The sequence below is a fragment of the Coturnix japonica genome, chromosome 10, assembly GCF_054131305.1.
Source record: "Coturnix japonica strain WE chromosome 10, WE-NBRP24, whole genome shotgun sequence".
Taxonomy (NCBI): Eukaryota; Metazoa; Chordata; class Aves; order Galliformes; family Phasianidae; genus Coturnix; species Coturnix japonica.
The window spans coordinates 14,742,899-14,755,619 of record NC_140672.1 but is presented as its reverse complement, the minus strand read 5'-3'; the positions used below and the strand labels follow the sequence as shown (position 1 = coordinate 14,755,619).

At 41.4% G+C, this 12,721-nt stretch overlaps 1 protein-coding gene across 1 annotated transcript; it reads right to left on the bottom strand.

Annotated features, from left to right (window-relative positions):
* Nucleotides 1-3,931: 3,931 nt before the first annotated feature.
* LOC146759429 (kinesin-like protein KIF20B) lies at nucleotides 3,932-8,182 on the bottom strand. The gene is made up of 3 exons (XM_085510388.1): nucleotides 7,993-8,182; nucleotides 5,124-5,729; nucleotides 3,932-4,071 (listed from the first exon to the last, which is right to left on the bottom strand). Exons 2-3 carry the CDS (start codon nucleotides 5,671-5,673, stop codon nucleotides 3,932-3,934), a joined length of 690 nt encoding a protein of 229 aa, XP_085366514.1. The 5' UTR covers nucleotides 5,674-5,729; nucleotides 7,993-8,182.
* Between the last annotated feature and the right edge of the window lie 4,539 nt (nucleotides 8,183-12,721).

Below are 12,721 nucleotides of genomic sequence, written 5' to 3'. Positions count from 1 at the left end.
ATAATGTTTGCCATCCAGGAACTTATCAAATGAGTGCATATTTGCAAGAGAAAGAAACCAAAGGATCTTTCCCTGTGGGCATGGATTGTACCTGAAGCTTTTTGTAATGGGTTGAGGGTGAGTTGTGGATAAGTTCTCTAAGGTTTGACAGAGAGGAGTTTTTTGTGTTCTGTTACAAAGCTTAGACTTCATTGTGCTGCTGCAGATGGACGTCTTCTGGAAAGCAACGTTTGTGTTCTCAGGTATCATGTATAAGACTGATCCATAAAATGGATGGGGATGGAAGAGAGTGTTCATTTGTGTGTGTCTGTGTGCATGTGTGATAGCCAGCGAAACTGGAGTAGTTAAATGCATTAGCCTTTATGTAACTTCTTCCCCAGTTTCTTAAGGGAAGATTTATCTGAGTCAGTCACTCAATAGATCTACTTATGCCCATGAAAGTGCTTTGTTTTTTTCCCCTCTGTTTTCATAGCACCAAAGTGATCAGAGCCAGCCTCTGTTTAAAGGAATGGCAGTAGCAGGAAATGAAGTGCAGTATATAAAACCACTCTATTAAAACCACATATAAAAAGATAATTTCAAATGAAGAAAAGAAGAAATATTCTTCCTATTTTATAAAAATAAGGTTATTTTAGTACCTTCTGTTTAGATCCGTAACATTTAAATACTAGTGTGTCCATTGGGTTTGGGATAAAGAAAGTGGAAGGAAGTGTCAGGTCTTGAAATAAACAATATAAGCTCTCTGGAAGCTGTGGCTTCCTTTTGCTGGGTTGGAGTGCCTGGGAAGGAATTCAGATCATCAAGGTTTTGGTTGTGTATTGTAAAACAGCAGAGGAGAGAGCAAGAGAGACACAAACTGCTCCCCGATTCCTTGCAGACGTGATGTTCCTTCCCCAGCCAGTGCTTGGCCTCCTGCCCGAGCATCGTGCTGTGAGGGGAAGGTTTGGGGGTCAGCCTCTGGTTCTGTGCTGGTGCCTTACTGGTGTGAACACAGGGCTGCTGGGGGGAACGGGAGTTTTGTTCACAGCTGTTGGTAACGTAACATTGTGTTAGAAGGAAGGGAGGATGCTGAAGGAAAATGGGCTCTGTAACTGCAGAACATCCATGTTTGAGACTTCTGCTGGGTTGTGTGCCTCTGCTGTCAGATGTCTCTGTACAAGCTCTTAGGCACACCCATGGTGAAGGAGAAACAGGGTGGATTAGGTCTTTGTTCAGTCCAACTCACCTCTCCCACCTACCTGAAAGGTATGAATGTTTGTAGGAAGAACAGCTGTGCTGATGTGTGCGTTTCTGTCTTGTTGCCATCTCCATGTCTCAGCTGGGAACAGGGGGAGCTGGGAATTGCTGAGCTGGCAGGGTGCAGCATTGCAGGAAGCCAAGTGTCAGTGTGTGGTCCTGTTTCTTTTGTTCTGCAGAGAGCAGCTCAGCTCTCCTGCCATGGAGAATATCCAGCAGTGTTTCAGGGGCAGCAATATAGCAGTTTGAAGCAGTTATACCCTAAACTCCAGAGGCAGAGAGACTTATCTAGGCTTTCTCCTGCACAAACTCTGAAGGACAGCACAAATCTGTAGCGGATCTAAAAGGAACTGGAATAGGAACATTCTGATCTGGCTGAGTTCTTTCCATATAGTAAGTTCTCAGTGCTGTGTTTTCTGCAGAGCAGTAAATTGGTGTCATGTCAGAGAGTGGCTTAGAAAAATAAAACTGATTACAGAATACAGTGTAACCCTTTCCCATCTGAAGGTAATGCTTTTCTAGCAGACCAGTGGAAAAATACAGAAATCTATACAAGGAAAGAAGAGCAGAAGCTGGATGGTGGCCTCTGTAGGTGAATGGAGGCAGGCATGATGGGTATGGAAAGAGAAGATATGGGGTGAAAAGAACCAGTAGGTTGTTAGGATTGTGAGAGTGTGTGTTCCTGACAGCTCCCTCAATAGGTTGTTTCTGTTTTCCTCTGCCCCAAACCAATCCTGATCACAGCTGTAATGGTTGGAGTGTGTTAGGCTGGTTGCCCCCCCACACCCCGTTCTCTGGTATGAAGGACAAACCTTGCACTGAGGATTGTCTCTATGTTGGAGGGATGCTATTCCATGTAACGTGTTGCTAGTTCCTGGAAGAATGGGAAGAAAGAGCAGCTCGCTGTGTCTGTCACAGCCCTTGCCAGGCCTCCATCTGAATCTGTAGGAACAGCAGCTGGGAAGTGGGTCGTTTTCCTTCATTTCAAGCTTTGGGCTGTTCATGTGTGCTGTATTTGTGTATGTTTGTGCCTTTGAGGGTTGTGTGGTCCTGTGTCTGCACAGCTGCGTGTGGGTGAACACCAGCACTTGTGAGTTGGTACACTGATGTGTTTTGGGGGGGATATGGGTGTAATCTCTCAATGTCTTCCTACATGTTTGTGAGTGCATTTGGTTACCTTCACCTGTGGATGTGCTTGGGTGTGTTTTATATGGTAGACTGTGTAAATACATATTTGCATAAGGCTGTAAATGCACCAAGGGTGCTTCCTTGTCACTTGAGAGAAGATGGTGCAAGAACTGCTGAGGGGTGTGTGTGTCTGCTGCCATCTGAGGAGGGGAATGGGTACAGTGCACACCTCCAAGTAGTATGAATAAAAGTGCATGCATTCGCTGTCTCTGATAGGGCTGCATGTTTGCATGACCTTCATTCTCTAATAGTTGTTGTTGTGTTTTTTTGTTGTTTTTTTTTTTGTCTTGCTTTTTGTGCAATTGCTAATTGCTGCTCTGTTTTGGCTGTTACGTTTGTCGCTGCAGTCATCGCCAGTCATGGAGGAAAAGGTAAATCCTACTGCTATTTGTTAATCATAGTTCTGGAGGTTGCTGTTGGGTGGTCGTGGTGTGATGCTGAAAGGTTCTGTGCTGGCCTATTTGCCCTCTTTGTGTACTGACATCTGCATTAGATTCACTCACATGGCACACTTCCCTTGGCTGGTGCAGAGGGAGCCAGCAAGCTGCTACATCAGGAAGGAGCTCATGCACCCAAAGCAGAAGGGGCAGAGGCTGGATTCCAAACTGGGATCATCCCTGTGTGATTGGACATTTGCACTTCACCTTCCAGATTACTTTAAAAAGTTGTCTTTTCTCCTTTAAATTAGAATCATCAAATCACCAAGGTTGGAAAAGATCCCCAATGATCCAAGTGTCCACCTACCACCAATATTTCCCTTCTAAACCATGCCCTGCCTACCGCATCTACACGTTTCTTGAGCACTTCCTATATGAGCACAAAATACACCTCTTTTCTAAGCAGGGCAGGAAATGCGTGTCACCAGTAACTGTCAGAATGCACATCTGACTTTGGCTGAGGCAGTGAGTTCCGCACCCTCAGCCTACAAAGAGGGCTGTTGCCACCTTGCAATGATGGCAAACCTAGTAGTTCTGTTACATTTTCTAAGCTTTAAGGTCTTACAGGAGGAGCATTCTGATCCAGGTTTTGGCTACTGCAAGCCCTTATAGAGGCTTTTGCTGTTTTCCTCACAACATGAGGTGGAACTAACCAAGTGCTCAGAGTCCCCCTGGACCAGAAGGACATGGGTGTATGAAAGTCACTCCAAAGGGCTGTAGTCAGCACTGAAAATTTATAGCAACCCTGAGGATATTCTGAACTACTCTGGGGACTGGTAACACCAACGTCAGGACTGTGAAACTGAAGTTATCTTTCCTGCAGTTTTTCCTTGATGGGGCACAGAAAGCAGCCATTCCAAGCAGGAGCCATGCTGGCACAGCGGTGCAGTGCGCCGTGTCAGCTGGACAGTGCTCAGAATGGAAAGGCTGAGCATTGGTCTCTTCCGTTAGACATTTTGCTTTCACTTTGTAAATGAACTCTTTTCTGCCCCTGCCATGTCAGTGTGTTTGAGTCAGTCCTGGGGCAGCCTCAGATGCAGCTGCAGTTGTTTTTCACCCGTGGTCACAGATCACAGGATCACAGAACAGGTTGGGTTGAAGGGACTGCTGGAGGCTGCCGGTCCCACTGTGTGATGGTGGTAGCTGAGCTGAGTCTTGGTGAAATGATTGCTGTGTCCAGGAGCAGTGCTGTACTGGGCTGGCATGGAGCCTGATGGAGCAGGGAAGCAGATCGGTATCTTGCAAGGAGGTGTTGACTGCTGCCCTGTTTCTGGAGTGTTCATGCTGACAAGCTACTTTCTTTTTTGAGTTTCCACCTCCACTGCTTGCTCTACATTTTCTCCCACTGGAACTTGGTCCCCAAATCTGTGCCAGCTTCCATACTGAGAATCAAATCCACAGCTTGCTAGTCACCTGCACTTGCCAGAAAGGAGAGTGATAAAGAAAAAGTAATACAGACATCTGGCTTTATGAGTGATGCATTTATTTATAAGTTTGTATAAATTCTGAATTTTGAGAAGACTGTAGTTGGATATGGAGGAGGAATCACAGAATGCAAGTATTACTTCTCTTGCTTAGTATTAGAAGTGATCCAAAACCCACTGATTTCTGCTGTTGGTGCAAACCAGGTTTGGGGTGGAATGAGCAGAAGTGGCGTGTAGGTGACTCACTTCAGCCTCTTTCTTCGTTCAATGATGCCCATTTTGTTGTGGGATTGTCTGCTGTGGCGTTTTCCCACGGTGCACCCATTTCTCAAAGGACACATTGGTTTGAATTTGCTCGGTTTCTTTGCACTTTTGCTTTTCCTTCAAACACTGCATGGGGGTGCTGATGTCAGTTGTGCCTGTCCTGGTAACTTGACCCCCTTTGACTTTCTAGGCAGATGGTTGGCTCTACCTGTAGACACTCTGGGTCTGAACAAACAGCACCATGGAGCTGTGGGTTTGGGAATCCACACAACTGCTAAGCTGGGGCAAGGAGTGCTGTTCAGTTTCTAATGACTAACATTTTGCATGAGCTAGTGTGCTGTTTCTTTTGTGTATGAAGCTCGTAAACAGCTAACAGATTGGCTTTCCCTCTCTCTCTGTTTCTCTGTTTAGCAGGAAGGAGCGTCCTAACTCTCTGAATGACGATTATGATTTTCAGCATTATTCAGTCCCGCCTTTAGGTTTTCATTGTCTTGAAGCAGTGCTTTGATGTGCTGACTTTTTTGTGAGGAAACATCAACAATACTTCTGCATACTTCCCAAATCCTTTCAAGACTATAGTTAAAGGAGAGGTCCTGCACAAGATCTGAGATGGAAGAAGTCTGTGACTGAATGCATGCAGAACTAATTTGAGATGTCCCTGGCTCATCTTTTTCACAGTCTGAGGAATCCTTTACACTGACAAAGTCAGTACCGATGGTGTGAAACTCTAAGTGACATTTGTATAATTCATCTAATTTGGTCCGCATTTCTTTTACTTGTGACACTTTATCAATTATACATTCTTTGGCAACTTCTATGTTGTTAGTTAGTTGGGCATTTTTGTTTTCAAGTGTCATATTTATAGATTTCTGTTCATCCAGTTCAGAAGCAATTTCCCGATAGTCAGCTTTACCCTGCAGAATTTGTTCACGGAGGGCATCAGCTGTTTCTTCAGAAAAAGAAAGCTCAATACGCAGGCTTGTTACCTGCTTACTGAAATCTTCTTTTTTATTTTTTTCTCTTCTGCATTGTTCTTCAAGCACAGCTAAATGATGTTCCAAGATTTCAGTTCTTTCCCTCAGTGCTAGTACTTCCTTTCGGTACGTGGAGCACTTTTGCTTCATGTGTTCAATTTTCTTTTGCTCTACAGTGTTCTTTTTCTTTCTCTCATTTACAACTACTGTAAAACAAACAAACAAACAAACAAAAAAAAGGGAAAAGGAATGTAGCTCAGATTGATTAAAATCATTATTACATAGCAGTTCACAACACCAAGTAGCAACTTCTAAGTGAAAAACTGTCGTAATATGCAAGCCATGCCCTCACATCACATAGTATTTGATACTAGTGAAGGAATTAAAGTTCTCTGAACACGTAATCAGGTGCCTCAGATTTCTATACAGAATTAACAGCAAAAGGTTTTCAGTCTGGAAGAACACTTTTACCATGGCACTACTCAAACCTTCCACTCCACACCAGTAGAAAATCTAATTAGATTTAAGAAACATGGGAACGAGATAGATAATTCACAGCTATATTCTTTCTATCTTCCGTGCTTCAGCAATCCCTATAAGGCAGCCAGGAATCACTCCATCTACATCTAAATGGTAGATAAACAGTTCTCTAAGAAATTTCATTCCAACTCACAGTCCTCTTACTTTCAAAAGAAAGATAAAACCCTGGACAAGTTGATCACTTAAGTGTTGATATCTGTCTCTCTTATTCAGTTGATCTCTAAACAAAATATGAGGATTCCTACTTCTGTCCACACTTACTCTTTTGCATATAAAGTTCATTCATAAAGTTGTACAAATTTGCAGATTCAAGTTTCCATAAATATTCCATTAGCTTGGGGCTGTTTTTTTCTTTAACTGGTGAGCAATTAGCTAAAATCACATGCATTTTCTTTCTATCAAAAGCGACTTCTGCTGTAGCGCCCACGTGCAGCCTGCATTACATACAGATTCACATGTACTGCATGGAAACAGCCTCTTAACTCATCTAAGGAGTTTTATATACAGCCCTCAACTGATTTAAAAGTCATACTGAAGAAACAGCAGTGGCATATTCAACCCTAAACCAGGTTTGGGTTTTGATTGCTGCTCCCAGCATCACTAGTGAGGGGAATATGATTTATAAGTAATCTAAACACTTTATGCTGAAAACAACAAGCAAGCACTAAAGCAAGATAAATAAGACTAGGGAGAAGATGTGTAATGTTCAGTCTAGAAGCTCCTTACAGAGGAAGTAGGGAAAAAGCATTATTACAGAGCATAGGAAACAAGACCTAAAAGCTCAGAGAATGGTGTAAATACCCTGAACTTGAAGCTGAGATAACCTAGCATCTCCTAAAACACTTTTGCTCGTGCTACTTATATAACTAATTCTACAAAAGAACCAGCACAACATACCTGTGCTCATTGTTCTACTGTGTATATTTAACATAGCTAAAGAATATATATTAAGCAGTTTTTGAAATTGGATGCTATTAATACTCACAAATAGAAATAAAATTTTAACATGATTGAATACTCAGTACTTCTTAACAGAAAACTTCATGATGACATTGTGACTATCAGCTACCCATTTTAATTCCTATGTGGAGCATTGCTGTCATTAATTTTTAAATGAGAGCTTTGGTCATATGATTATAACAAACCCACTACTATTTGGAGTATGGAGGAGTCCACATCCCTCCCTCAGTCTCTGGTAAGATGCTTATATGTGATGCCATTCAGTGGTCACATTAGGATTCAATATTTATGCCAAATAAAGGCAGCAGGGACAAATCATCCAAGAACAGTATCTCATCCAAAGAAGGCCTTGACTTTCTCCCTTGCACATATTTTGCAAGAGGAATACAAGAAAGGAAGGGACTACAGCTAAGTTTTAGATTTTCCCTTCTACATTGTATATGCCTTCCGTAATTCTAGGAACACTGATGCTCAGCTGTGCCCAGAAGTGAAGTTAAATGCATCAGAGCTTATCCAAACCATTTTGCTCAAATATTGCCCATGAGCGAGCAATTAGCAGGTCGTCAACAATTTTGATAGTTGCTTCAGGAAAAACAAAACAAACAAAAAAAACCACTTGAACAGCTGATGCTACTCAGAAGATCAGCAACAGCAGTTGAAACAATCCTAAAGAAACTGCTTTAAAACTATTACCAAATCTGCAAGTGCATCAACAGATGAGGAAAAAGCAGCAAAAAGGAAAAAAATAGTGCAAAAAACTTTTATTCTTAAGCATTCAAAAATGAACAGCATAGGACCTTCTGAAAAAGGGATATTTACATAACAGTTACTTCTATTTACAGTTTAACACAGTGGCTTTTCTCCTTATACCATAAGGTACGCGCTTCACAGCCTTTTGCTTCCGATTCGGAATAGGAAGCAATTTATTGTTTTGGAAGACACCCTGTTCAACGATGGAAGAAACTGTACCTTTCTTTGGAGGTGGCTCTTCCACAGTAGGCTTATCCTCGTCAGTACTGCGCTTTCTTCCCACTTCCAACTCAGTTTTCTCTTGTTTCAGTGCTTTAACTGAAAGCACTGAAAATTGGCTGCTTTCAGTTCCTTTATTAGTGTTCTCTTCTGCCGGTTCTGCTTTAATGGTAGTTAAATGGTAGGTAGTCTTTTCCTGTATTGATATAAGATCAGTTACATTGAAGCTTAACAAAAGGAGCACTTAAGTCTCAGTAATCTTCTGTAGGCAAATATTTACACAAAACCATACAGCTAAAATATTTACCCGGTGACTCTATAGACATCAGTTACAAATCTCAATAGAAGACAGAACAAGTACACCTTCAGATAATGACAAGTGCAATACTCGGTAGAGTATACAAGGGAAAGCAAGAGCCTAGCAGGTTACAAAGTAAAAGACTTGCACACAATCAAGAGTTTAGCAGTTTATCAAAGAATTTCCTGTTTCCAAGAAGTCAACAAAATTACAAACATGGTCAAAGAGCAAATGGTCAGCTCTCATACAAGTTCATCACATCACACTTCTGCTAAGCTGCTAAAATCACTTTCAGCGTGACAGATATAATCCAACCTTAAAGCTTAGTCAGCTCTGTCACGCATATTTTAGATTGTGTCCTTGACCACAAGTGAAGCTTCCTTACTTACAAGATGACGATTGTTAAGCCATGCTGGCACTGCCAAGGACTGATTATTCATCTTTAGTAACTTATGAAAAGAAAAGCTTCAGAAGTGTTCAGGCCACACAATCTCACAGATAGAGTTGGAGCCTTGTTCTTGGAAGAAGTAATAGGTGAGGACATGACTACTCATCACAGTCAGCTTTAATACCATGGAAATACTAAGTTGCAGTGATGCAGACAGTCAAAGACTAAGAAGGGTCAAGTTGCTAAGCTTACAAGGTTAGAGATCTGAGTGACAGAATTAACTATAAATGTTTTCAGAGCTACTTCAGGCTACCAAACATCAAAAAATGAACAAAAACCACCAGAAGTGGTATGCACACATACTTAATAAAGCTAGTCTTCACATATTCAGTAGCTCGCAGTACATTAGTCAGGATAAAGTTTTATGGACTGCATAGAACGTGGAGATATCCTGAGCATTCATAGCATTTTAAGCTACCACAAGTTGGTATTAAAACAATTTTACACAACATCTTCTTGATAAAGTTACCTCAGTTGCTTCTTTAAGTTGCTCAACAGACTCATCCAATTTAATCACCTGCATTTCAAAGTCTGTAACACACAGAAAAGGTTGTATTACATAAGTAGCCAATAGATAGTTTATTAAGTAATCAATTTTTCCAGATATTCTAATGTTTAGGTAGCTTTTGAACAGATTAATTAATTTGCATGTGGTCTTCACTTATTGGGAGTGATTCAAAAGTTTTCTAAATTTCTTGGAACAAAAACATTGCATCAACAAGACATAAAGAAGAGTAGAGATTACAATATAAAAGTAAAAATCAAGATATAGACATTTAACCCCATACTTACGAAAGTGTAAAGCTGCTAGTTGCAGTTTAAAGGAGAGGGGGGGGAAAAGAAAAGAAATAACCCAAACCCGTGGAATTGCTGAACCTGAATATACACAAGGAACAAACTATCACTTATCTACAGGCTATGGTTCCAAAGGTAGAACATCTCCTCTAATTCCTACTCAGACTGGTTATTTCTCTTTTAGATTAATGAACTATTTCTGTCTTCTACCTTTCACATCGCATAACTCACCTTTGTTCTTCTGCATCAGCTCTTCTTCAGTTTTAAGTAGTTTGGTGTTTTTCTCTGTTAGCTCTTCTTTGGTCTCCATCAGTTCAAAGTTAGTTTTCTCCAGCTGCTTTTCAAACCAGCCAGTATCTTCCTTCGGGTCCCCCAGGGATACAATGGAACTATGTGCTGCCTCAGCTTGCTCTTTAATATCCATGACATCATAATGCACAGAATCAAGAATGCCCTCAGGATCAACACAGGTGTCAGGCACTATGCTATGTTCTCCACCCTGAAACGTAATTTATAATCAGTTAAAACTGGTGAATAGCTGACTACATAATAGCTGTTATTTCTACAGATAGTCTGGATAGCCACTATGAAGACAGCCATACAAGAAGTTTTTAATTTCAGCTTCAAAACCCACCTCACAAATTCACATACAACACGACAGTGATTCGTATGGGGGGAAGATAAGTGGCATTCTAGTAACAGCTAATATATTTTATAGTATTTGATGACCACACTCCCTTTTTTTTTTTTTTTTTTTTTTTAAATATTACCCCAGATTGATCTCCTTCAAATTTAACGTACAAGTTCGGACTCCCCTTTTCTTTGTATACAGCGTAAATTTTCATTTTGTGTTGCAGAAACAAGGAAAACGCCCAAATTCCCAAAGCTTTCTGAAACTGTTCTTAAGGCTCAGCAACTATTCCTGCTAGATGAAGAATAGATGTATCTTGCTCATCATACAGCAACACAGCATGCACTTCTTTGTAAACAGCCTTGTGTTTCTATAAGATGTGCCCATAACATTTAAATAGTAAAAAGGAAAATATTTAATAAAAAAAAAAGGAAAATATTTAAGAAAAAAAAAAAGGAAAATATTTAAGAAAAAAAAAAGAAAAATACCAGGGTGTCATGGTTTAATAATTTTGTAATTTTGCTATCGGTATTCCACATCATAACATCATATAAAGCATGAATAATTTTACTGCTCCCAAACACTTGCAGTATATTGATGATATTGTCTTGTGGGGCCATACAGCAGCAGAGATTTTCAAGAAAAGAAAACAGATAATCCTAATTCTTTTAATTTCTCATGGTGTCCTGAGCAGCAGCAGGCTTTTGAGCAGAGAAAACAAGAGATAGCCCATGCCGTGGCCTTGGGGCCAGTACGGACAGGACAGGATGTAAAGAACATCCTCTACACTGCTGCTGGAGAGAAAGGTCCCACTTGGAGTTTGTGGCAAAGAGCTTTAGGAGAAACCCAAGGCCAACCCCCGGGACTTTGGAGTCGAGCATATAAAGGGTCTGAGGAGTGCTACACTCCAACTGAGAAGGAGATCTTAGCCATGTACAAGGGGGTTTGGGCTGCTTCTGAAGTAGTTGGGACAGAGGTTCTCCCTGTGGCCCCCCTGTCACGGACACAGGTAGATTTTTGTTTAAACCGTGACAACTACCCAGAATGCAGCATAAGGGAATTTTTGCCTAGAACTCTGGAGGACTATTTGTAACTCAGAAAGGTCAGAGATAGAAAGTTCACACTGATTTCTGGGTCACCAGCCTCACCGTACATCAGCATTTTTGGTTTTTAAATGATACATAAAGTTCTCAATGGCACTGCTCTAGTCGGTAGCTCTTTCCCTTTCCGTGCAGCTTGCTCTGTGCATGGCTTGTGAACCGCTATTCAGGCCAGACAGCTGCAGCCCCAAAGACCTGCCATAAATGTACAAATTCTACCAGGATAATGTCTTGGTAGTGGAGAAACAGGATGCGCAGTCATATGGCTCTCACACATACCTTGTACAACCAGCTTGGCTCTGGACTGGGCATCACCAATGTCACAGGTGTACACGTCACTGTCACTTTTCTCCAGATTTTTTATGCTCAGCTGCAGGTCTCGTCCTTTCTGTGCCCTCTTGTATTTCCTGCCAGGCCTGAGCTCAGCAATGCCTTTCCTCCATATGACGAAGGATGCGGCTTTCTCGCTCTGACATGTAAAAAGTGCACTTCCACTTTCTTCAATTTTCACATCTGAAAGTTCCTTGATAAAGTAATTAGGTTTTTCTGGAAGGAAAAAAAAAAGGATGAGGGTGTAGGACAAAGGGATTTGTTACCCCAACAAGTCCCAAGCATACAGAGGTGTCCTGAATCTCCTTTGCCCTCATTTCAGAATATCACATAGAGATGCAAAGAGTCTAAGAAGACCACAGAGTCCACCCATTTACATAGGTTTGATAATTCCAGTAGATATCTGCAAAGTTCAATACCATTATACATGCGCTGGTAGGATCTCATCTGATAAACTGCATATAGTTTTGATTACACATATTCAATATAGACTAATTCAGATTGCCATCTTTTCGTGGCTCACTAACACCCAAGATCATAGAATCATAGAATGATCACAGAATCATAGAGTGGCCTGAGTAGAAAAGGACCTCAAAGATCATCTAGTTTCAAACCCCCTCCAAGGGGTCACCAACCACCAGACCAGGCTGCCCAGATCCACATAACACTGGAGAATCATTCAGTTTCCAGATTATTTTAAGGAAAAGATTTTAATCCATCATATTTTCTGAAAACTAAGAATTGATCCTGCTCAAGGAAACAGAAGAGAAAAACATCACCCACAGGCTGCAGATATTTACCTCGACTTCTCTACATGCCATCCCCAGTGTGCTTTTCAACTCACCTTGCACAGTGACCCTGGCTTTTGTTATGGAGTCCTCTGTCTCACAGGGGTATTCCCCACTGTCCTTGGCAGTAGAGTCATGGATGACCAGAATGGCCCCACTTCCCTCCTGCTGCAAGTCGTACTTCTGGCTTTTTCTGATTGCTTTGCCATCCTTGTACCACCTGATGTTCAAATCCGGTTTTGACAGCTCACAGCTCATGCTGATGTCCTGCCCTGCTGCTGCTGTCTTATCCTCCAGCTGTTTTGAAACCTCAGTAGGTTTTCCTGGAAGAAAACATTG